Raw genomic sequence first — 25,093 nt, forward strand, 5'->3', positions numbered from 1 at the left:
AGAGAGCCATGTCTCTCCAACCTGTCCCGTGGTTTCCTCCTGAACATAGGTATAACAGTCATACTGCCAGGGTCACCTGCCATGGGCACTGGCAAAGGTCCCTCCTCTGTTCAGGCCCTAAGTCAGCTCCTGGAGTTCCCACCCTCTGACTTCTCATTATTGAAAAATTCATTCCTCTCAGCTCAAGTCATTCAGGCAATGTTATTTTCTGTTACTTATAAGCCAAACACAGCCTTGACAAGTACAGATGCAATAGACCAAAAAGGAGGAGATGAGATTTGCAACATCCTGTACACTAAAATAAACAAAAGGGCAAAGTGAAGTCAAAGTTCCCAGCACAGCTGTAAGATCCTACACAATTTGGCTCCGTTCCTCTCTAACCCAAATGCCTGCTGCTTCTTCTCCAGCCACCCTGGCTGAATGCGGCCTCTGTGCTTCTCTCCAGGGGCTCCCCTTTTGCTCCTTGCTGTAGACCTTCACCCCGCCTCTGATCTACCTGCTCACTAGTTCACCCTCCTCTGTTCCATCTGCACTGGTGAAGCCCCAGCCTCCTTCATGACCCTACCCACCTCAGTGTTCTCAGGCCCTGCTCAGTGTGTGAGTGCTCAGATATTACAGAAAAGGAGGAAACACCCTTTGACCCACTTCACAGTGTTTATTAAGCCCATTTTTAAGATAAGGTTATTTTTACAAATCATCTGAAAAATTCTCTCTGATAAATAATACATTACTTCTCATTTATAGCCTTCTTGTTGTAGATACTGAGTCTCTAGTTCAGAATTACATCAAACTCACAGTAATCCTCCTGCCCCTACCTCCCAAGGGATTAGAGACATGTACCAATATACCACCATGCTTGGCTTATGTACACACACCACCATGCCTAACTGCCAGTTCACACACACACACACACACACACACACACACACACACACACTGCCCCACCACTGAGAATGAATCCGTTCTGAGAGTCACCAGTCCTGTACCCTGTCCTGGGCACTCTTCTCACAATTGGTCAATAATTCACACCACGCATGGTGGCCACGGTGGTTGCGAGGCGGCGTGGCAGGCCTTTGCTGACCTGTCTATATTCCTCGGGCTTGGCCTTCAAGAGCGCCGCAATGTTCTGGAGGGTTCGTGATGGCTGCAGGCCCAGTGCGTCCATCACATTGATCAGATAGTCTGTGGGTGAGGAGGGGACAGGTTCAGCAGCATAGTGCATGGGGACCCCAAGGCCTTCCCAAATGCTGGGTGCTCCCTTGCTGGCAGACCTTCACTGGGTACTGTGGAGCCCTTCTCCAACAAGTTTAAACTGAACTGTCCATATGACCCAAGCCCTGGATTGTAATTTATTGAAGAACCATTCAGCATTGCCCCCTTCCTCTCTCCTATCCCTCAAACACCAGTGTAAAGGTTGCTGTCCCCCACCCCCTGTATGCTCCCCAGCATGTGGAGAAGCAAAGGGCCTGGAAGAGATGGGCTTCCTGAACAACCACGTCTTCCCTGGGAACCTCACCCTGAACACAAGGCTGGCGTCCCTGGCCTTGTATCATGCAGGCTCCGCTCCCAAGCTCACCCCTGATAACTAGTTCATGCAGGTTTAACAGCCCAAGCCTAAACCAAATTTAACATGACAGTGAAGAGAGATCTAGCTGAGCAAGGTAGTATGCACCTTTAGCACTCAAAAGGCAGAGGTAGGTGGGGCTCTGTGAGTTCAAGGACAACCTGCCTACACAGTGAGTTTTAGGCCAGCCAGGGTTATACAGTGAGACCCTGGGGGGGGGGGGGGGGGGAAAAAAAGGGGGGGGGGGGGGGGGGGGGGGGGGGAGAGAAAAAGAGAGAGAGAGAGAGAGAGAGAGAGAGAGAGAGAGAGAGAGAGAGATCATTCAAAAACACCGCCCTGAGTTCTAATCACTGACAGTACTGCAGCCTGGAGTGCCACCCTTTACCAACCCTGCCCATGCAGACAGACAGGACCCACCAGGCAGCAGGGAAGGAGGCCTCAAAAGTGTGTGTTGTACTGGAGGGGTCACTGCACGGGCAAGTCATATCTCCTTCCTCCTCCTTCTGCTCAGAAGGCCTGGTGGACGCATCTCCAGCCAGGCCCCCCAGCCCTCCTGACCTTCTGATCGCTACCTGGGTTCACCTCTTCTTTGTCTGGTCTTGAGTGCCAGGTCAGGCCAGGCTTTCCTTGGGCCCAGATCAGGGGTAAAACCAGGAGGCCCTCGTCTGCCATGTTTGGCCAGCAGTATGTTCTTATGTGGGTGCTTGTCTTGAATGTCTCCCATTCCTTGCCACAGGCCTCACTGTTCAGCATCCTTCCCAGTCCTTAACCTCACTTTTTTATGCTCAGTAGGTGAAGACATACTCTAGTCCCTACTGTGTACCATTCCCTAGCACTACAGCTGGCACATAGTAGGTGCTTAAGCAATGTAGAGTAAATAGGGAGGGGAGAAGATGAATGACGTGGACCTGAACGCACCCACCCTCCACTACCCGGCTCCCTGTGCCTCCTCCATGCTCTTACCTGTACCAGCCGGGCATACTAAAGGACATCTGAACTTCCTTATCCATCTCTGAATGCCTAAGCCTAGAAAGGCACTGAAAGGTGGACTGTAGGCTGGCCTCATCACTAACCACTCTGGAACCCCAAAGGCTAAACCTTGCTTCTAATTCTTCATCAGCAAAACAAACAGAAGTGAGACCTGGCTCAGTCCCACAGTCACCCAGGTCACAGCTGGGATGAGTCCCTGGGGAGCTGATTGTTAAGGCTCCTCCACCCTCTCTCCAAACCAAGTGGGGAAGCCATGCCCTCTGACCTGGGGCAGGATGGGGACCATAGAGGAACCTAGCATGTGGCCTTGTCACATAACCTCACCTAACCTACAGGATTGTGTAACATAATGGATGTGTGCTTGCTTCAGTGCCTGACATGCCTGGTATGCAGTAAGCACTCCATAAACGTTAGTTAGGTTAGTAATTACTATGTCAATAAGCAGGGCCAACTGCCTTGCTATTTCCCATGTATCTCACAGACGCCCCATAATGGTTCTCCACCTCCATGGCCTTCCAGAATCCCTCTACCCAGCTTCAGCCCGCCACCTCCAGAATTAAAGTTAGAAGGAGCTTTGGGATAACATTCCTGGAGATAGATCAACAGGGAAGGCAAGCTTGCCACTGCTTCTCTCCTCCTGCCTGGCCCATGGGCACTCACCGATGTCTGTGGCCAGTTGCTTGGTGGAATGCGGGGTCACCTCCGGGATCTGGAGGATCACATCACAATAGGTCTGCATAGTGGCTCTGGCAATGGAGCCCAGCCAATTGTCAGCCATGTTGTCCAACTCGGGAAGTTCATCCCCTGAAGGGGAAAGAAGGTTTCAGAGAAATACAAAATCTGCCCAGGAAAAGTCACCTCTCGGGAAGTCCTGACTCCCAGGAAATGCTACATACCCTAATGTCCAGGGAACTAACGGGCTCAGTGGGAAACAGGCATGGGAAACTGAACAAGGAACCTATGGGTCCTCTGGTACTAACCAAAGACAAGGAGAGATCAGAACAGGAGTCAGTCTGGTGCAGCTAACCAAGTCCCCATAAGTCTGGGGACCAAGTTGAGCCACAGAGGCCAGGACTTCTGCAGGCAGAGGGGACCCTAGAGAGATGAGAGTCTCGAAGTGAAGACAGAGGTGAGCACTAAGGGAGCCAAGAGGAGACACGTAAGACATCTGCCTTATGCTGGAACCAAGACTGGGACTTAAAACACCACCACCTCTAGGGAGTCTAGGGCCCCCAGCCTCTCTGAGCCCACCTACCATCTGTACAGAGGGTAACAGGAGCCCTGCCTTCACGGAGATGCCATGGGAGCCACAGTTACACACAGGGGCTCCTAAAACTCTATGCACACAGGATGTAGGAGGAAGACACTGTGGCTGGTGTCTCAGGAGAAAGCTGTGCCAGCGAGATGAGGAGGCCAAAGTGTGGCACAGCCTGAGGATGAGGGGACAGTTTCTTGGAAATGAGACGAGTCTGGATCTACCAAGTCCCTGCAGGGTCTGAGTAGCCCAGGCTACCCTCAGTGCATTCCAGCCAGGAAGGAAGAGGCTCACAAGCACAGCAGAGCCAGAGATTTACGCCACAACAGAATCCAGTCAGTCAGCTCAGGCTACATGGAGACAAACACACAGGAGGAAGAGCGCCCTGATGGGAAGCACAAAACTGTTTTTAAAGTTAGTGTTCAGGAGAGGACTGGGAAGACAGCTCAGCAGATAAGAGCATGTGTTGCTCTCGCTGAGAACCAACACACATATGGTTGTCAGGCAAAACACCCATATACACAAAATAAAATAAATAAATTGAAAAAATGTGTTCAGGGCTGGAGAGATGGCTCAGCAGTTAAGCGTACTGACTGCTCTTCCAGAGGTTCTCAGTTCAATTCCCAGCAACCACATGGTGGCTCACAACCATCTGTAATGGGATCCAATGCCCTCTTCTGGTGTGTCTAAAGAGAGCAACAGTGTAGTGTACTCACATACATAAAATAAATAAAAATAAATCTTAAAAAAAAAAACAACTGAAAATGACAAAGCACCTATAGGACTGTACTTGAGTTAAAGGCTGTGTGTGGCTGCAGGTGAGACAGAGCAGTCCCTAGCAGGCTGGCAGCCATTATGCATGGGTGGGAAATGGCTTTGACTGCTTCCTGTTGATTTTGAGAAAGGGTTAATGATGTAGCCCACACTGGCCTCCACGTATGTGATGGAGACAGAGATACCTAAGATACTTCAGCTTACATAAAGTTCCATTTCCTTATCTGCAAAGCACTTATAAAGGTGTTTGTTTTCTATACACTTTTCATTTTACTGTTTATTATGCATGTGCAGATGCATGCATGCACGGTGTCTATGCAATGGGCTCTTGGGAGTCAGTTCTCCTCTTCCACTTTGTGGGATTCAGGCACCGAGCTGAGCCTGAGAGCAAGCACTGCTGTCTGCTGTGTCATCTTGGTAACCCTGCAAAAGTTTTTGAGTCTCCAATGTATTTACTATTCAGTAAAAACACTTTTATTGAGGGGTGTGGTGCTACAATTACAATCCCAACACTTAGTAGAGTGTTGGGCACGAGGTTCCTAGGTTCTAGGACAGCAAGAACCGTTTTCAAAGTCCCAACAAAAAATAAAAAGAGCATAGTTGATTAGCCAAGGCAAAAAGTTCCTAATGGCTGTTCTGTGGATTTTGTTCTGTTTGGAAGCAGCTCAGCAGATACTGATTTGGTTTTTGAGACAGATCTAATCTTGGAACTTGATATGCAACCCAAACAATCTTGAACTTGTGATCCTCCTGCTTCTTGAATCCTGAGACAATAAGCATACATCATCAGGTCAATACCATCTTGTTCCTTAAATCTGCAACGTTAAAATTCTAGAAATGGGGCTGGAGAGATGGCTCAGCAGTTAAAAGCACTGACTGCTCTTCCAGGGGTCCTGAGTTCAATTCCCAGCAACCACATGGTGGCTCACAACCATCTATAATGGGATCTGATGCCCTCTTCTGGTATGTCTGAAGACAGCTACAGTATACTCACATACATAAAATAAATAAATAATTCTTTTAAAATTTTTCTTGAAATGAAAGCCAGGCACAGTAGCATATGCTTTTAATGCCAGCACTCAGGAGGCAGAGGCAGGCAGATTTCTTAATTCCAGTCCAGACTGGGCTACATGAGCCCTGTCTAAACAACAACAACAACAAAACTATCTGGAGTAATGTTGACACTGTTGTATTTGTAAGTGCTGTTGACATCTACTCTGGTGAAGCCACCCTAGCTGCCCACACTTAGTAAATGATTAGCAAACATCTGTGAGGCGAGCATGTGATATGTGGACATCCCTCCATATGCTGAGAGAACAAGACACCAAGCTCTTCCTGATGCAACACAGCAGGCAGCACACACAGCAGCACCTCTTTCTTCTCAAGGAAGCTGAAGCAGCTTTCGGTCCTTAGCAGCCACACACACTACAGCATCTGTGAGACGAGACACCTGAAGTTTGACTTAAGCTTCCAGAGTGATCTTATCTTCACTGTGCTACTCCACAGGAGGAGCTGAATCTTTTATATACCGCACTCAGAAAAACAAATTCAGTATGAGAAGGTAAGATGATTTTTTTGATCAGCAAGTATGTGTCCCCTGCTCAACAATGTCAGGCCCAAACAGCAAGTAAAAGGAAGCAGTCAGGTGACGGCATGTTTGCTTTATCAGTTTAGAGACGGAGGGACACGTGGAAGCAGCAGCGAGCTGCAGGCAGAGGCATCAGCACAGGACACACTCGAGAAGCTGCTTATGAGGACCGGCACACCATTACTAGCTTACCTGCCAGCTCCCAGAGAGCAGGAGGGGCGCACATCCCTGTGAATACACAGTAACCACTAGTTGCCAAGACCCCAGGATGCTTTCGCCTCTGCCTCCCTAGCTGTGAGTCTGTGAGCTCCCTGCAGGACTCTGCTGGTTCCCAGTGCACTCTGTGCACAGCAAAGTAAGACAGCTCTTTCCCTAATCCTGGCCGGACCTCATCCCTGCTCAAGTTCCTGAGACAGGGCACTCAGTCTTCCCTAGTTTCCATTATAAGGTACCTGTAGATGTAGTTTCTGTTTGATTTTGTTTTCTTTTGACTAATTTTTTGGGAGGAGGATTTTGTTCTATAGTCCAGGTTGGTCTACAACTTACCATGCAGCCCAGGCTGGCTCATGCTTACAGTGGTCCCCCTGCCTCAGCCTCCCACTTGCTGGGATTATAGGCATGAGCCACCTTCTCTATTCTGTATTTGACAACTACAGCACTGGGAGTTTAGAGTGATCTACAGCTGAAGTATTGGTGATGGATCTTTCAAGCCCTATATGGCAGGCACGCACTGCTCCCTCCCTGGACAGCAGCAGCGCTACGGCTCCCTGGTCCTCTTACCTTGCTCAGGAGGGAATGGCAGCTTCCCAGCATGCAAGGCCAACTCTAATGCAGAGTCCTCTTGAGTCACAAATGGCTCAAGATTCAGGGGCAGGGACATGATGTACTGCCCAATCTGAAACAAAAGACAGCACTCTCAGCCCGACACTGACAACCAAGGTAATTGCTCGAAAAGTTCGTTTATGAGAAACAAAACTGCTAAGCCTGGGGTTGCCCCTGTGTGAGGTGATGCTCGTTACAGAAACACTTCAGAAACAGTAAGAGGCTGGGGAGAGCTTACTGCAGCACAAGCCTGAGGGACCCCAAGTTCTTCCCCCAGCAGCCATGTGAAAAGGCAGTTATAGTGGTGCATGCCTATAACCCCAGGGCTGAGGAAACAGACAGATGGATCCTGGAGCCTGTTAACCAGTCAGACTAGCTCAATCAGGGAGCGCCAGGTCCCAGTTAGAGACTGTCTCAAAAACAAGGTGGCTAGCTGGTATCCACATGCACACTTTCCTTTACATACATACATACATACATACATACATACATACATACAGAGAGAGAGAGAGAAATACACACAGATATGCAGAGACAGACACAGGGACACACACAGACACACACACACACAGATATGCAGAGACAGACACAGGGACACACACAGACACAGACACAGACACACACAGACACACACACACACACACACACACACACTATTGAGGCCTGTTCCACCCTGCAGATTCATCCATCCTTCTCTGCATTGGCTACAATGTCCTGAAATGTGTCTAGCCCCGCCTACTTCAATGAGACAGAGGGTACCAAAGACTAAAAGCACTGTGTAAGTTCAGTTCTCACTGCTGCCCACAGACAAGAGCCCAGGAAGGTGCTAATGTTAGACGTTCACTCAAGTCCTTTCTTGATCTTGCACCAGGTTCTGTTTCCTGCTTCTCTCTCTCTGAAAGACAACTTAGCCTGGAGAAAGAAGGAACTATATTTGGAAGCTGCCATGCATAACTATAGTCTAGGGAGAAAATTACATTGTAACTTTCACACACTAGAAAACAAGGCCAGCAGAATCATCTTGGCTGGTACAGAATAACACAGCTCATACAGCATTTGTCACAAGCAGACCAGAGAGACACCATGCTACCCGCGTCCATTCCAGGCACTTCCTTCTGTCACAACTGACACTGGAAGAGTAGGGCAGGTGCAGCAGTATCCTAGCATCTCAAGTAGCTAGTGGCTCTGCTGCATTTGCCTGGACCTGAATGAAGACTATCCCAAACCAGGGCCACGCAGCACAAACCAGATAGTGGCTTCCAGAAGGGAATCAGAGAACAAGGTGAGCTGTGACATGCAGAGACCACCTTGGAGCACACCCAAGCTCTCTTACGTTGCTGATGTACTCCAGAGGTGTGAGGCTGAAGGCAGGCAGATCGTCTGTCAGGGTTTCACCAATGCCGGCTGTGTTCCAGCTCTGGAAGGAGATGAGGAGAAGCAATCAGCGACACGCTACTGGACAGTCCCAGAAGGTACACCGGGATAGCTCGGAGAGCTGTGTGGCCCTTCCTGGCACAGGCATCCATGGACAGAGCTCATCTGGAGGCCTAATGCCACTCAGCAGGCCAGGGACATCTCTTTGAATGTCCTGGAAGTCCACTATAAGGTGCAAACGTCTATCTCCCAGCCCACAGAGGAGCATTTACCTTCTCAGCACAACTACCAGATAGACACTGATGACTTCTGTTTATCATGCTAGGAACACAGAATGAGTTTGACAGCCCGTGGTCTGTGCTTATATGATGGGGTCACCATGCAAAAGCCGTGGCTTCACTAACCTTGGCCTTTGGAACTCTAAAGTGGCTGGGAACCTCTGCTCTTTCTCAGAGAATGCATGAAAACTGCTCCTCTTGGGAGGGAGCACAGAACAGCCCAGCCTCACTCACTGCAGCTGCCCTGCCTCAAGTGAGGATGTGCAGCCTTCTCCATGCAGCTCTGGGCTAACCCAGGACTTGGATGACACCTGAACAACTGTCCCACCTGTCAGGTGGCCCTCTGTAAGGGGACAGCCTCAGGACCCATGCAGCTCTTGCTACTTGAGGTTTCAGGGAACGGCTCCCACACTACTGCAGGCGCTTCCTGGCAACCTGTAGGCAGGTCGGTCCCCCGTCAGCACACATGTGCCCACAGCCTCATCTTGACACGCCTTTCAGAGAAACCCAGCTTCTCGATTCCTCCCTGGAGAACTGGGCCCTTTCTGGCTGGCCTCCAGGAGTAACCATTGAGGTCACAGTGTGACTGCTCTCAGCAGCCACCTGGTGCCTGATCCGGTTGCCTGATCCTTTAAGTAGCATTCCCGGAATGGAATGACAAAGCTACCCCAGGGCTCTTGGCCCAGGCTAAGCTTCAGCAAGCCTCTATGCCTAACTGCCAGCTCCATCTACTTTCTGTTTCTTTGAAGGGTACTGGCTCTTTTCTTCTCTGCCTTACCCTTTCTCATTTTCTAGATTCCCTGTCCTTGTTTGAGAACCTTTTTATTCGAGTATCTCACTCATCCCAACTCTTTCCCATCTGCTTGGCTTTGTTTGTTTGTTTGTTTGTTTGTTTGTTTGAGATGGGACCTCATAAATCCCAGGCTGGCCTTAAATTCACCAGGTAGCCAAGGATGACCCTGAACAGGTCCTGGTCCTCCCAAGTACTTGGTTTGTAAATACATGATCATGTGGCGGTGGAGACTGAACCCAAAGCTTCACAAATGCCAGGAAAGCCCTCTATCGATATTCCCACAGCCACTGCTCCAAGTCCACTTTAAGGGACACTCCGCCCACGCACACTTACTGTAGCGGTTCAAGTGAGAATGGCCCCCATAAACTCACATACTTGCATATTTAATCCAAGTTGGTGAACTGCTTGAAAAGAATTAGAAGGCGGGGCTTTGTTGAAAGAAGTGTGCCATTGCGGGTGGATTTTTAAGGTTTCAAAAGCCAGTGCCAGGCCCAGCAGCTCTTTGCCTGTTGCCTGGGGATCAGGATGCAAAGCTCTCAGCCACTGCTCCAGAGCTGTGCCTGCCTGCAGGCCTCCTTACTCCCTACCACGATGATATTAACTGAATCTCTGAAACCATAAGCCAGCCCCAGTTAAATACTTTCTTTTATAAGCGTTGCCTTGGTCATAGTGTGTCTTCACAGCAGCAGAATGCTGACTAGACACTTACCTAGTACCCATGATGCTCAGTGTCTCACACTAGTCTCCGCCCTTGTTCTCAGACGCTACCAAGGGAGCAAGATGGCTGGACGCCCTGCCCCTCCCTACCCCATCCCCTCAGCCTGCTTTCTGCGCTCTCTCTCTCTCTCTCTCTCTCTCTCTCTCTCTCTCTCTCTCTCTCTCTCTCTCGTGTTCACAGAGAAGGCTGGCATAGAGAGTGCTGTGAGTGAGATGCAAGAGTTCAGGGGTACAAGAGGTCAGGGAATGGATGAGACACAGGATGTAGGCAAGTGTGGAGTTGCAGAAGTAAGGATGACAAGAGAATGAACAACTTCATACACCAGCCTAGGAACAGGTACCTTAGTCAACAAATAGCTTTCTAGGAGAAGGTAGGGTGGTCAGGAAGAGGACCGCAGGGAAGGTAAAGAGCGAAAGAGAAACGAGGGAGGAGGAAAAATGGAAGAGAGTCTCACTGTGCAGGGTCCTGGGTCCTGATCCAAATAGTGTCATCTACAAGACAAGAGAAACTCAGAACACAGATGAGTGATGTTGAGAAATTACTCTAGGGGGCAGAGAGAAGGCTCAACAAGTAACGTGCTTGCCACCCAAGCCAAGCCTGAGCTTGACTGCTGGGACTCACATAAAGGTGGAGGGAAAGAACTGACTCCACAAAGCTGTTCTCTAGCCTCAACATACAGACTGCAGCATACACGTGCCTGCACATACATCACACACACACACATACATGCACACACACACAATAACAATATTATTAATATCCTTTTATTAATAAAATAATAATAATGTCCTTCCTAGAGCCCTTATTTTAGATAAAGCAGGGTGCTCCAGAGCTGCTCATCATGGAGATGAAATGAGCTCCCATCCTCCTCTCTCTACTCTGCATAGAAAAGAATTCCTGTAATAAAAAGCCTTTAAAAGCAGACTCTCAAAGCCAAACACGGTGGCACACACCTTGAATACCAGCACTTAGGAAGCAGGTCTCTATGAGTCTGAGGCTAGCCTGGTCTACATAATAGTTCCAAGCCAGTCAGGGCTACATAATGAGATCTTGTCTCAGAAAGTAAACACACACACACATACACACACAGAGGCCCTGGGGAACATAGGAAGGCTGAGAGATGATATCAGGGCAGTGCTCTATGAAACTGTATGCAGCCAGCTCTCTGGGGGAGACTGGAGTGAGCAAAGGGATTAAAAACATCCCAGAGATGGTGGAAACCTGAAGCAGGAAGCTGTGGTCATGAAGGAGAAGGTCCAGAAGCAACACTGTGGAGCAGGGCAGGGGTGAGAAATGACATACAGCAAAGACCATCGTCGCTGCCATCCCTCAAGAGGCCTGAGAAAGGCTTCTGAGGGGAAGCAGAAAGAGCCTCAGAGAGCAGAGGCAGGCCCAGAAGGGAGGGGGAGGGAGCTGGAAAGTTTGGAAAGGGGTCAAGATAGAATGGCCTGAGCTGGGAAGGACTTAGACCGCAGGCGGGAAAGGCTCACTTGAGGAGGGCAACACGGAAATGGTGTAGATTATTTCTTAATTGTTCTAGACTTATTTAAACTGCCCTTCAAAAGGGCTTTTCTACTCATCTGTCAGCAGGTAACACAGAAAAACGTCAATAATCTATTCTGAATTGAATATAGTGTTGGTTAATAGTCTTAAAATACAAAGGCGCAATACAATTTACCAGCAAACGTTCAACACAAACACCAGTGACTTGGGTTTTATTTTCAAATCCTCCAAGCCCGAGTGTTTGCCTTTGTATTGTGTGCTGGACACTGGCTCTCACACAAGTCCTTCTAACCTCCAGGCTACCCTGGTCTATCTCAGTGTTCCAGCATGAACAAAAGGCACGGATCCCAGCAACTGGGCTATGAACCACGCTAATAGGATCAAAAGTTTGTGTACCAGTCTTGTAAAGACAACACATATAGTGCAAGTCCAGGTGCATGCCTGCAGCCTCAGGTTTAGGAGCTTAGACAGTCTGAGATTAGCTGAAGACACCATCTCAAGTACAGTGGGGGCCCTGCAGAGATGGAGATGGCCTGGTAGTCAAGAGCACTGGCTGCTCTTACACAGGACCTAGGTTCAGTTCCCAGTACCCACATAGTGAGTGGCTCATAACCATCTGTAACTCCAGTTCCAGGGGATCCAATGCCCTCTTCCGGCCTCTGTGGGAACGTCACACACGGTACATGTGCACGTGTGCACGTGCACACACACACATTTATACACATAAAATAAAAATACATTTCAAATATTTATGTAAATATGAATATTTATATATTTATTTTGGTATATGTACATATATGTGTATATACCTGCTCCATCTGATCTATATCTGATATATATATTATACATCTATATTTATAATGTACATATCAGAATGCAGATTCACAGAAGAGGAAAAAAAGTATAATTTCTTAAAGTCTGTGTGGGCAGTAGTGGTGCATGTTTTTAATCCTAGCACTTGGAGGCAGAGGCAGGCAGATCTCTGTGAGTTTGAGGCCAGCCTGGTCTACAGAGCAAGTTTCAGAACAGCCAGGGCTACAACAGAGAAACCCTGTCTCAAGAAAATAAAACCACACTCAAACCAACCAAACAAAACCACCCCATCCACTGTGGCCATGCTGTGCTAAAATCTGCCACACACTATCCACAGGATGGAAACTACTGTATCCACATGGCTCACAGAAGGCAGAGGAAGCAGGCACTGAGTAGGTGGGCCCACATCCTCTCTGATGCAGCTCTCTGAGCCCTCCGTGCTAGAAGTACAAACTCCAGCTACAGCAGACCTCACAGCAACTCACAGAGGGAAATCAGAGTCCCAGGGAGGAATCAACGCCAAAACCACAGTTTATAAAACAGCCATTTTATGGACAGAGATTTTTAGAGCCAGAAAGGGCCTGAGACTTGACCTAGGCTATACAGGCTATGCAGCTCTTCATGTACGATGTAGAGGACAGTAGAAACCAAGGTCTTATAATTATACCACAAGAGCTCTTGTCCTTAAAGGACCTGTGCCCTATAAGAAGCATGGAGCTGGGTCTTTCCCAAACAACTTTCTCCTACAAAAGCAGAACTTAAACAGACTTGGGGAGCCGGGGAGAAAACTGACCAGGTTGGCAACCTAAGGGGGAGCAAGGCGAACTGAACCAAGGACAGACAGGGAAGCGGAGCAGATGTGACTGCTCTCAACAGCTCCTCCAAAAGCAACTGGGACAAGCAGGGAGAGGAGGAGGCCACCAGGCAAGGGTGTGTGAGCCAACTCTGAGACAGGCAGACAGAATGATACCAGGAGACAGTGGCAGCACTGCGCTGGGTGTGCGGCCTATAGCCTCAGCATGCCAGCACAATAGAGCCCTCGTGCAAGTGAACGAGGCAGAGCCCCCTCCAAATCCCATATGGGACCAAGGCACATGAGGCACGCTCCTGCTCAAGGACCACAACTGTCAGGGCGTCAGAGCAGCACATACCTCTCTGACTCCTTGAAATGGCAGGAAAGGTAACAAGCAATACTGACTGTCTTCAGAAAGTGGGGTGTGACAGAATATACAGTACAATCACAGCACTTGGACACTGAGGAAGGGGATGGTGAGATTCCTGCCAGCCTGAGCTACCTAGTAAGACACTGTCTCAGATAATGAGAGCCACCATTGCTATCAGCATTGTCTTATGAAATGGAGCTCACTTAGGCTATGCCAGAGACTGCAATGACCAAGTGACTCTGCTGCCCTCAATGGCAGGGCTGTTTGCTCCTGCGTCTCATGGCAGGCAGGGACAAGATCCTGTCCTGGGCTGAGAATATAAGGGACCTGGGAGAACAGACATTGCAGTCGGAGGGAACTCACATCCATCCTGGAAACGAGCAGCAGCTGCTGTTTGATGCGCAGGAAGACCGAGTCGAAAGCCAGCTGGTGGGCCTGCTGGTTCAGCCGGGTCAGGGCTGTGCGTGACGCAGACAGCAGGTTGTGGTTACTGGAGCCCTTCTCCTGAGACAGGGAAAGGCAAAGGCAGGTAAGCCCCCAAACGAGGTCATCATCTAGTTAAAAGTACTGAAAGATTGCTAAGTGGACAGTTTCTACAACAGTGGTCCCCAAACCTGACCTGGGAAAAGGCTAGCAGACAGATTCACAAGCTCCAAAACACTGAACCCGTGAGGGGTGACGTCACCTTCCATGTGACTCTGCCCCAATATGAGTTTATGGATTTGTAATTTGGGAAAACCTAACTTGTGACCATCCCTTGGGGACTGAGGAAGAGGGAAAGAGCCATGGCCTCACATCTAAACACGAATGATGGACAGAGCGCGGATTCCCAGAGGGGTTGGGCCAGTTGCCCTTGGCTGAAAGCCAGAGTATGTATGACCTGTGTGAGTCCCGGGAATCCACACAGCCTGAGAAAATACGGGGATGGAAAATGTAACCTTAGTTCTTGTGATTATAAATGGACCGATTACAACAGACATAAATCAGATTAGCAATAAAGATAAACAGAGTTGGTTTAACTTAACCTCAGAAGCATGGATGAATGAGCTTACAGAATTGCTCTAAGAAGTGTGTTTGTCAAGTGCAAATGCAGCAGCTAGTGGTGGGCCAAGGTGCAGAGTCGGGGAGACTTTGGGGAGACATCCTGAGGGCCTCAGTGCACAGCTCACCCCCAGAGCACTGCACCCATCAGAAGAGCTGAAGATCCATCTCCAATGGGAAAGCATTCTGAACCAGATGCCCCCAGACCTCTTACAACCTGTGGGCCATGCCTAGGAGCTTAGGTGACTCACTCCACTTGCTGGGAAGTCCTCTTGGCCCTGAACCCAGGGAGCCTAAAACTCAAAGGCAAGGTCAGCTTCAAAGACTAGCCAGGAGGGGACCCCCCCCCCCACTGCCATAGTGTCATAGACAAGTTTGTCTCTGAACTGAGATACAGCAAACTTACTGGACTGTTCTCAAGACTGGTTTTCATCCATAAAGAGACCGTCCACCCAACTCCTAGCCTTATCTCAGCGAGTTCCAACCCAGCTTCTTAAAACCTTACATACAGGAGACAGAGGGATGACGGCAGGGCTGCAAACGGAGCCAGAAAACCTGGCACCAGGGGAGAGTGAGTGACAAGGGAAAGCTTTCATTTGTAAGAATGCCGCTGGTCTGGTCTCATACCTTGAGGGTATAAAGTATTTCCATTAAACTGGAATATTCAGCAGGGTTATCTTTCTGGAGGTAATTATATTCCTGCCATGGGTTCTTGGCAGGGCTCTTCTTGTCTGTCAAGATGCTATCCTGAAAACCTGCCAGGCTCCGAGGGCTGTAGGAGTCAGACAGATACTTCCCCGCTGTGGACAGGATCCTGAAAGGAAAGGGGTGAACATCATGCCCTGAGCCAGCTGCACTGAGCTCTCTCAGAGTACTCTAATGGCTCTTCCTAAATGTAGGACACCCTCATGAGGTAGACACAATCCAGGTCTGCTCTGGAAGGAAATGAAGACATCCTCTCTCATTTAGGAATGATCTGGGCCTCAGGTGCACAAAAGAAAGCAGAGTTAACACTAAAAGTCAACTTTAGCTCACTCGTGCCACCAGAAGACACTGTTGCTATGGCAGATAGCCTGCCCAGGGCAGCAGCACTTAGCTGCTGAGTCTGCCCACTTAGCTGCTGCCATCTGGGACACTGTTCCCGTCCTCACTCCACAGGTGACACGGAGGGGAAGTGTCAAAGGCCTGGGTGAGCCCCTGACGAACTGCAAGTCTATTTCTCCTCAGCACAAACCTTACCCGCACACTGCACTACAATGCTGCTATTCACTACCACACCACAAAGTTTATTTTTGTGGCTTGGATGCTACAAGAGATCTATTGAGAGAGGCTGGCACTTTTCAGAGTTTTCAAGAAGGGAAGATGTCTCGGTGAGCTTCTCCGTGATAATCCACCTGTAGTCCTGCTGCGGAGTTGAGTCTTCACCGACAAGGCCCGATGCTAGAAACACTCTTCTCCCTCGGCCCACTCTGACCTTCAGCCTCCATACTTGAAAGTGTCCACAATTGTGGGAAAAGAGAAGGCCCGTGACAACCCCAATGCAGCTAAGTCCCCCGCTCTCCCTTTCGAATGTTTCTTATGAAAGCAATTGCTTTGGACAAGCCAAGTTTTAGATCACATCCATTTATTTAAAAACAAAACAAAACAAAACAAAACAAAACAAAAACCAAGCCCTTGAGCTAAGCAAGGTAGCAAATAGCTGAAATCCCAGCAGTCAGGAGGGTAAGGCAGGAAGATTACAAGTTTGAAGCAAGCCTGGACCCTATCTCAAAAAAAAGAAACTAAACCAAGCATGGTGATGCACACCTTTAATCTCAGTACCTAGAGACAGACCTTGGTGGAGCTAGCTACAGGCCAGCCAGGGATATGCGAGACCCTGTCTCAAAAATAAAAGGGAAAGAGAAGAAACAACCCGTAAAGCAGTCCCCACAGCTTGCTGGGCAGCACTGCAGATGGGGGCTTCCTCAGAAACCCCGACATGTTCAAGCTGCTCCTACCTCCGCCAGAGCCTCAAGACAGTAGCTTAAGCCCACCAGCCATCTGGTTGCTTTTTTATCTATCTGAGGCCCATCCCTGACTACCTCCCTTGGACTTCACTGCCAGATCTGGATTGAAGAAGCACTCTGTCTTCTCTCCCCATCCTTCCTCACTCCACCTCATCCACCTAGCTAACAGAGCAGTCTTTCTAAAAGGCAAGTCTGACGCTTCTTTTCTAGGAGCGACCTCAACTCTCCAGAATAGAACTAAACCATGCAGAAGCCTGGTAGTCAGGGCCGACCCCTCACAGCCTCACGTTGTCTCTGCTCATCCACTGCCCCCCCCCCACACACACACATCACACACACACATCACAGGCTCACTCTCACTCCAACCTGAGTGTGTCCCCTGGTGGTCCTCAGGCTCCCCTTCCCTCAGAGCACTTGTCCCTTCCCTGCTTGCAACCTCCTGCCTCTGCCTTGCACCTACCACAGGTTCTCTCAAGTCTCCTGCAGATGTGAGGACAGAACAAAGTGGCTTCATCACCCAGCCCCAGCTCCCAGCACAGTGCCTGACACACAACAGAGTTTAACAGCTGTTTGTGAAGGATCAGAGGCCACACTTGGGGAACCCAGCCTCCCCGTGTCAGCTTGCCATAAAGAAAACAAGGCATGCTAGAAACGCTTTCTGTAGCAAAGACGAGTTTAAAGTGTCCAGCTAAGCACAATTCTAACTCCAAAGAACTAATGGCATCTGATCTTAGCCTCATGTCTGTACAGACATCACTAGGTGACCTCATCCCAGTGAGGTCCCTAGCCTCGGTGAGATGAAGACTTGACTGCCCAGTACTGGAACGGCCTCTGTGGCTCAGCTGGGGATACTGAAAAGGTACAGTCCCGACTCTCAAGCTCCGAAGTTAATGGGAAGGGCTAACACGTACCACTGTACCTGAAGCATGCAGCAGGTGTACACTGAGGAGGGAATGGTATAATTTCACCTAGCACCTCAATTCGTTTCCCTTCAGGACAAGCAATCTCTCTCCTCAGGCTCGGAAGCCTGTCCATTTACAATGAAACCCAACTCTCATTTGAAGTATTCTATGGGGACCTTAAAAATGCAGGCATACCTAGACTTACAATGGGGCTGAGATCCAATAAACCCTCCTAAGTGGAGGACATCCTAAATTCCTTAACCTGGGATCTTAGCTTAGCAATCACAGAGGAGGGGCTGGTGGAGAACTGTGGGTTAGCTGCCGCTGCCGCCGCCCTGAGTTGTGAGAAAGGATCATGGCCTGAACAAGGCTAGCCTAGAAAAGGCCAAAATTTAAAATATATTTTCTCCTTAATGTATCAGAGTGCAGCCAAAGCATCACAAAAAGGACCATTGTATATCAGGGATTTTTGTGCCAGTGTTTTATAGGAACATGGAGAACACCAGGAAGGTAAAGAGAAGCCATAGCATCTCACCCAAGTCACTGAGGACAAGAGGTGACACCCAGCTCTGATTTACACAGCCCATAACTCTTTTGCAAAAAGATCTTAAGAGTGACAGCTGATGTCAGTTTTATCCAGAGTGGCTGCTCTGCCTTGCCCAGTGCCTGCCCCTGGGGAGTGGCTCTGCTAGAGTCTGGGTTCTAAGGCGAGACAGATGGGGAGATAAGATAAGCTTTACAGGGTGCCTGCCACACACCAAGCTGTGGCCCAGATGGAACACAGATGGTGACTGTCCCCAGGCTCAGTGTTTCCAGAATGACATCACCTCTTTCAGAGGCTGTCTTGTCTCTCGATGAAGCAGAGCCAGCCTTTCAGCTTCTCGCCAGGCTGCAAACTGCAGCTACAAGCTCATCCCATAGCCGGGCACTCCTCATTTACCTTCCTAACCGGAGCCTTCCTCACCCTTTGGAAGGCAAAAGATTAAGGAAAGTTACTGTCCCGAAGAGGAGAGATGCCTAACAAATATACCTAGAGCAATGTCAGTGTAAGGACACTGTGACAGAGGGAAGCGTGGAAACAACACTCACATTCTAATGGCAACAAAGTTAAAATCAATACACCTCTCAGCTGGGCATGATAGTGTATGATTTTAATCCTAACCCTAGCACTTAGGAGGTAGAGGCAAGTGGCTCTCTGTGAGTTCAAGGCTAGCCTGGTCTGTACAGTGAGTTCTAGACCACCCTGGGCCTATAGAACATATTAAGGACCTGCCTAAAACACACACACACAAGCACACACACAGAGTTTACAACAACCACCCCCACCCCCCACCCACCCCTGCACCAGGCTTCTTAACTCCTAAAGGATGGATGAATAAGGAAACTGGGAAGCATGGTAGGCAAGTGTCTGAATGGTGCAACCTTGGATCACAGGAAAAGCACTGGCAGCGTTAGAGGAGAGGCAGGAGGGGAGAATAGGTTTTTCTTAGAGCAAGTCCCCAAAATTCTCCTTTGACTTGCACCCCTTGGCACTCAGAATTTTACCCAGGGCCTGGACTGCAAGGCTGCCTGGGTTAATCTCCATCCGCTGGGCTTGTCTTAGGGTCTTAGTCACCACTTGTAACATGCTTTCTATGGGGAAATTTATTTTGAGCCCAATAACTGACCATAAGTAGAAGCCTAACCCACATATAATTGGGAAACAAGGTGTACTATTTCCTCATCAGACTGACGCCTCCATATCTAACCAGATTTATGTGACTACTGCCAAGTAGGATAGGCCTTGCCCTTTTAGGTGTTCAATAAATGTTTAATGATGACAGTAATGACACCTTGTATCTAGGTACAGACAGTCCTCGAGCCCTGTGGCTTCCAGTCTGCCCATACACTGGAGCAAATACCTCCCAGCCAGGAACCCCAGGGAATGACAGGCAAGGAGAGCAAGGACCCCCTCCTACCTGTTTGCCAGTTGCTGCTCAAAGTCCCCACACTGGCGCAAGAGCTCTCCACAGGTGGCTATGATCCTAAACAGAACACAGGGAACTTCAGGCTCAAGCACTACCTGGCATGCCGGCACTTACAGAACAAACACAGTCTCATTCATAAAAATTCTAACTATTTGCTCCTTCTGGTGGCACTAGGTTCTGACACTGCCTCCCTGAAATGTTTCATGAAATGTAGTGAATGTCAGAGGCGAGTGCAGATTCCTCCTGCTGGTGCCCTCCATGAGATTAACACTTCTGCCCAACACTCTCTCAAGCAGTGTTACAGTTCCAAAATACTGGGTTTTAACTAAGAAAAGTGGCTAGAAGCTCCCGATGTCTAAAGTCTGAAATAGAGATGCATTATTCAATAGCTACTAGACAGCTACTATTTGCATAGAAAACTGTCTTCCTGTCACACATGAAAGGTGGATGAGGACCAACCCATTTGCCTCTGGGATAAGCCTGAGTGAATGGTACATCTGCATTTCATAACTTTTGCATTTTGAAGAAATATGCCAGCTCTCAGACTTTAGTTACTGGTCCTTCAACAGCAGTCCCATTATGCTGGGACAAATACAAAGATTCAAAACATCTCAAGTCTAGTTAACTTTTAACTCTCTCTGAAAGTGCCTGTCATCACCAGGGTATCTGAGCATTCCATCATGAGAAAGGTTTATGAGAAAGTAAAACATTCCACTCGCCTCAGGTGCACCACAACAGCCGTGTGCAGAGGATTTCCCAGGATACCAAGGCACCATGGGAGAGAGGATGCAGTTAGCATCCCAGCCCATAAACACAGTGCCCAGAACAGAGGCCAGGAGATGGCAACCCAAGATGATCCTAGGTGATCCTGGATTCACCCTGACGACCTTCAGTGGCTGGCTGAGCTCTGCCAGCATGTGCCATGATGTTGCCATGTGCCACACCCAGGCATTGGGGCCAGGGGTCAAGCAAGACATGTAAGTGGATGAAGGGCATCAGCTGAAGGACAGCTTGCCTCTGGAATGCAAATGCATAAAAAGCAGTTTTGCAAAGAGAAGTTTCTCTAGACTCACCAGTCATAGACTTCAGCTGCCAGCCCCATTATCTCTGTGACAGTGCAGACTGGTGTGTGCCACAGCTTTGAATTTTATAGGCAATGCAAAGATCTGACTTGCGCCCACTAATACTAGTAAGTAATCTGAAATGCTTTTAAATGCTGCGATGGTAGGCAGTGTCTATGGGTCAGAGACTTTTCAGCTGAATATACCAGGGCCAAACCTTCCCAAGACCCTACTGACCGCACTCCTCAGGCAATGGGATGTCTGCCTAAAAGTGGCCAAAGTCACATGAGCTCCTTGGAGTGTAGCTGTTGACAACATAAGAGGGTCAGCTCAACGCCTGCCACTTGACTCCTGCAGGATCCTTTCCAAAGACATTCTTATATGATGAGAATGTGGTTCTTAGACCCCAAACAGGACAGACCAGCTCAGCTGTGCTCTCCAAAGTATAGCTGTATACTTTAGCTTCAGAAAAGAAACCACAGGTTGGGGAAAGGGGACCTCATACCAAATGTAAAAGAGTTTGTCATTAAAAAAGAAAAGGAATTTGTAAAGACTTTTTTTTTTTTTAATATTTCACAGTGGCTGGAGAGATGGCTCAGTGATTAAGAGCCCTTGCTGATCTTGAAGAGGATAAAAGTTCAGTTCCCAGCACCCATGTGAAGGCTAACAACCATCTTAACTCTGATTCCAGTAGGTCTGACGCCCTCTTCTGGCCTCCTCTGATACTGCATGCACATAGAGTGCACAGACACATACATGCAAATATATACAAAAAAATAAGCTGGGCAGTGGTGGCGCACGCCTTTAATCCCAGCACTTGGGAGGCAGAGGCAGGTGGATTTCTGAGTCCAAGGCCAGCCTGGTCTACAGAATGAGTTCTAGGACAGCCAGGGCTACACAGAGAAACCCTGTCTCAAAAAAAAATAATAATAAATAAATAAATAAATAAATAAAAATAAATGGATCTTTAAAATTTTAATAATATATACTTGGGGGGACGGGGGGGGGGGGGGCAGTTTGGTTTTTCAAGACAGGGTTTCTCTGTATAGCCCTGGCTGTCCTGGAACACACTTTGTAGACCAGGCTGGCCTCGAACTCAGAAATCCGCCTGCCTCTGCCTCCCAAGTGCTGGGATTAAAGGCATGCGCCACCACGCCCGGCTAATAAAAAATATTTTATAAGCTATAGAAAGTTTTTGGTAGTTGTTGTTGTTGTTGGCAGATGATTGGTTTTTGTTTGTTTGTTTATTGGCTGCTTAAATTTAGGCTCACACCCACTTTTGATCCAGCACTCAGGAGGCAGTGGCAGGCCAATTGCTGTGATTGAGGCCAGCCTGGTCTACACATCAAGTTCCAGGATAGCCAAGGCTACACAAAGAGACCCTGCCTCAAGACAGACAGACAGAGGCACTGAAAAGATAAAAGAACCACTTCATAAACACTACATCTTACAAATCAATTCATGGCTGAGCTGCTTGCTGCAGTGGCGCACACTGCACTGCAAGGTCCACCTTACCTGACTGAATTCTGAAAAGCGGTCCAGTCTTCCTGAAACAGGGAGTTGGGAGGAATGTCATCCAGCTTGCACTTCTTTCGAATGGACTGGAGAGCGTTGGTGAAGTGAGACACATACCTAGGGAGAGAGGAAAGGGACAGCTCGAAGGACAGTTGGAATTCCACAGTGTGGACAAACCATGAGCCACTGCAAATGTCAGTCACAAGTCCTGGGATGAAGTAAGAACACGTAGGAACCTCGGACTACAGAGAAATCTCCAGGCCATTTAATAAAGGGCACGGCAGATTCAGGGGATGCTCACAACGAGGAGGGAGGGAGGGGTTGGCCACCAAATGGAATCCACTGACCAACCAGGTGAGAGACACTGCTACGAAATAACCGCTCATCTGAGCACAAGCATGTGTTCAGAAACAGGTTCTGCAAATCCTGCAGAGCACACAGCCCCACTGTGATGCAGTTCCTGACATCCAGGATTTGTAAGATTTGTAAGCAAATCTTCTGATGCAGACTAGTCAAAGCTCACAGTAGGAAAGGGCGCCCAGGAGCAGTTAGACTCGAGGTGGATACCCTCATCCACGCTGCTCCCTCCCCCACTCCCACACTGTCACTTCATGGCTTACTGAGTGTTCGTTTGCTCCGTGCATACAGCTGAATTGCTGCCCTGACTATCAGCTTTGTAGAACAGAGCCTGTACTGTATAGCTCACTACTAGCAACCAGCAATGCTCTGGGCACAAGACTCTGGGAACAGTTCCCAGGTGAGTGACACAGTGCACCACAACTCTGGTCTGGGGCCTCAGTACCTTTTGACCTCAGTTTTCTCGTCTCTAAAATGGATATAGTGCTGTCTTCTATATCATTTTTTAAATAAATAAAACAGCATACAATCTCTGAAAAGCCTGAGATGAACACTCCTGGTGAGGCATGGTTTTAAGGAAGTAAATTCCCTCCTTGTGTCCTCAGGAGAAGTAGGAAGAGGATGGATAGGGGCTGTGTCCTCTGGAAGTCAAGAATGCTTATAACAGCTGTGCATCACAAGAAGTCTAACCTCGGGCTGGTGAGATGGCTCAGTGGGTAAGAGCACCCGACTGCTCTTCCGAAGGTCCAGAGTTCAAATCCCAGCAACCACATGGTGGCTCACAACCATCCGAAACGAGATCTGGCGCCCTCTTCTGGAATGTCTGAAGACAACTACACTGTACTTACATATAATAAATAAATCTTTAAAAAAAAAAAAAAAAAANAAGTCTAACCTCCCTCCCTAAGCCAACAGCTCTAAGAGAACAGAGCAGAATGTGATGCCTGGGCTTGGGGAGGAAGCTTTGCAGCAAAGAGAAAGGCCACACAACTCACTGTGAAGAGGAAGAAACGACCCAGACACCCCACAGCTGCAGACACCCCACAGTCGCAGACACCCCACAGCTGCGGACACCCCACAGCCACGGATACCCCACAGCCGCAGGCACCCCATAGATGTAGACACCCCACAGCCACAGACACCTCACAGCTGCGGACACCCCACAGCCACAGACACCCCACAGCCAGATACCCCACAGCCTGTAGATACCCCACAACTATAGACACCCCACAGCCTGTAGATGCCCCACAGCTGCAGACAGACACACCACAGTTGCAGACACCTCACAGCCACAGACACCCCACAGTCGCAGACACAAAGACCTCCCAGGCTTTAGCTGAGAAAGCTGAGAAACCACAATCCCAAAGGGAGCAGAGGTCTCAAGAGCAAACTGGCAGTAAAAGTTAGGAGACATAACTGATTCAGTTGTGACAAATTAAACAATTGTCAGCAGCCAGCTACTATGACAAGTATGCCAAGGACAGGCTACTGACAGGATGCTTCCGTGACAGAACTTCTGGGATGCTGAACAGGCAGGAAACCTCATTGTCTTTCAGTCCAGAATTCCAAACACAAGTATAACTTTTATCACTATATACATATATAAAACTATATCCTTCAACTCACTGTCACAACACACAGCTTCAGGTGCCCATCACCAGAGAGTTACTCAGTGTTGGGGATGTCAGCTATAATCTTTTCCTCCATAGGCACAGCCATCAGTTTACTCAAAGCAAAGACACTGAGACTCAGGGGAACAGTGGCCAGTACAATCCTGCCTCCTCGGTGCCAGAAGCAGGCTGGGCCCAGGACGCTCCAACTCCAGCACGGCATGCCTGCCACCACTGTGAAGCCACGTTCCCACAGCCATCTGTGGGCCAGCTTAGTGTGCAGGGCCAGAGCGCAAGTCAGGCCCCATCCTCCCTACCCTGCTCCAAGCCTGGCTCTCCCCCACAGTGGGAGGGAGCTCACCCACTTGAACCCTGACAAAAGTAGCTTCAACTGCATTATAAATTCAGTAATATCAGTAATATCCAAATTCTAGTGACAATGACCTCATTGCCCCATATTCTTTCACGTATAGTAATTTTTAATATAAATGTGAATTATTTTGCAATCATAAAAACAACAGAAGAAAAGTAAGTCTGGTCAGAGCTCAGATGGGTAAGAGCTAGAGAGAGAGCATGCCCTGTCAGTACCAGGCCTCATCTGTGGAGAGGTGACAGATAATGGTTTACAAGTTGATAAAGGCCGGGAGGTGGTGGTGCACACCTTTAATCCCAGCACTTGGGAGGCAGAGGCAGGTGGATTTCTGAGTTCGAGACCAGTCTGATCTACAGAGTGAGGAGTGAGATCCAGGACAGCCATGACTACACAGAGAAACCCTGTCTCAAAAAAAAAAAAAAAAAAAAAAAAGAAGTTGATAAAGTCTTACTTGTTTGCCAAGAATCAGAAAATCTAAACCAAAGTGTTCCCCAGCATGCTACTTTTGTGGAAAGGACTAAAAGCAGATAGAAGGGAGGTATACGTCTACATTTTATATTGGGGAGAACTATGTCTAAAGGCATACTTGAGTTTATATCTTAAAAAAAAAAAAAAAAAAAAAAAAA

At 48.6% G+C, this 25,093-nt stretch overlaps 1 protein-coding gene across 2 annotated transcripts in view; it reads right to left on the bottom strand.

Annotated features, from left to right (window-relative positions):
* Positions 1–635: 635 nt before the first annotated feature.
* Cog7 (component of oligomeric golgi complex 7) overlaps positions 636–25,093 on the bottom strand; it is a 60,582-nt gene continuing 36,124 nt past the window's right edge. The window contains exons 10-18 of one of the 2 annotated variants that reach the window (XM_029479879.1): positions 22,128–22,244; positions 19,543–19,608; positions 15,304–15,490; positions 13,999–14,139; positions 8,327–8,410; positions 6,952–7,066; positions 6,364–6,399; positions 3,215–3,358; positions 636–1,182 (exon numbers count right to left, since the gene is read on the bottom strand). In XM_029479879.1, the coding sequence (XP_029335739.1) occupies positions 1,016–1,182; positions 3,215–3,358; positions 6,364–6,399; positions 6,952–7,066; positions 8,327–8,410; positions 13,999–14,139; positions 15,304–15,490; positions 19,543–19,608; positions 22,128–22,244 (1,057 nt within the window). In that variant the 3' untranslated portion in view covers positions 636–1,015. The remainder of the gene's footprint in view (positions 1,183–3,214; positions 3,359–6,363; positions 6,400–6,951; positions 7,067–8,326; positions 8,411–13,998; positions 14,140–15,303; positions 15,491–19,542; positions 19,609–22,127; positions 22,245–25,093) is intronic. The other variant, XM_021166756.2, reaches the window with a different exon arrangement.

Source organism: Mus caroli, chromosome 7, assembly GCF_900094665.2.
Source record: "Mus caroli chromosome 7, CAROLI_EIJ_v1.1, whole genome shotgun sequence".
Lineage (NCBI taxonomy): Eukaryota > Metazoa > Chordata > Mammalia > Rodentia > Muridae > Mus > Mus caroli.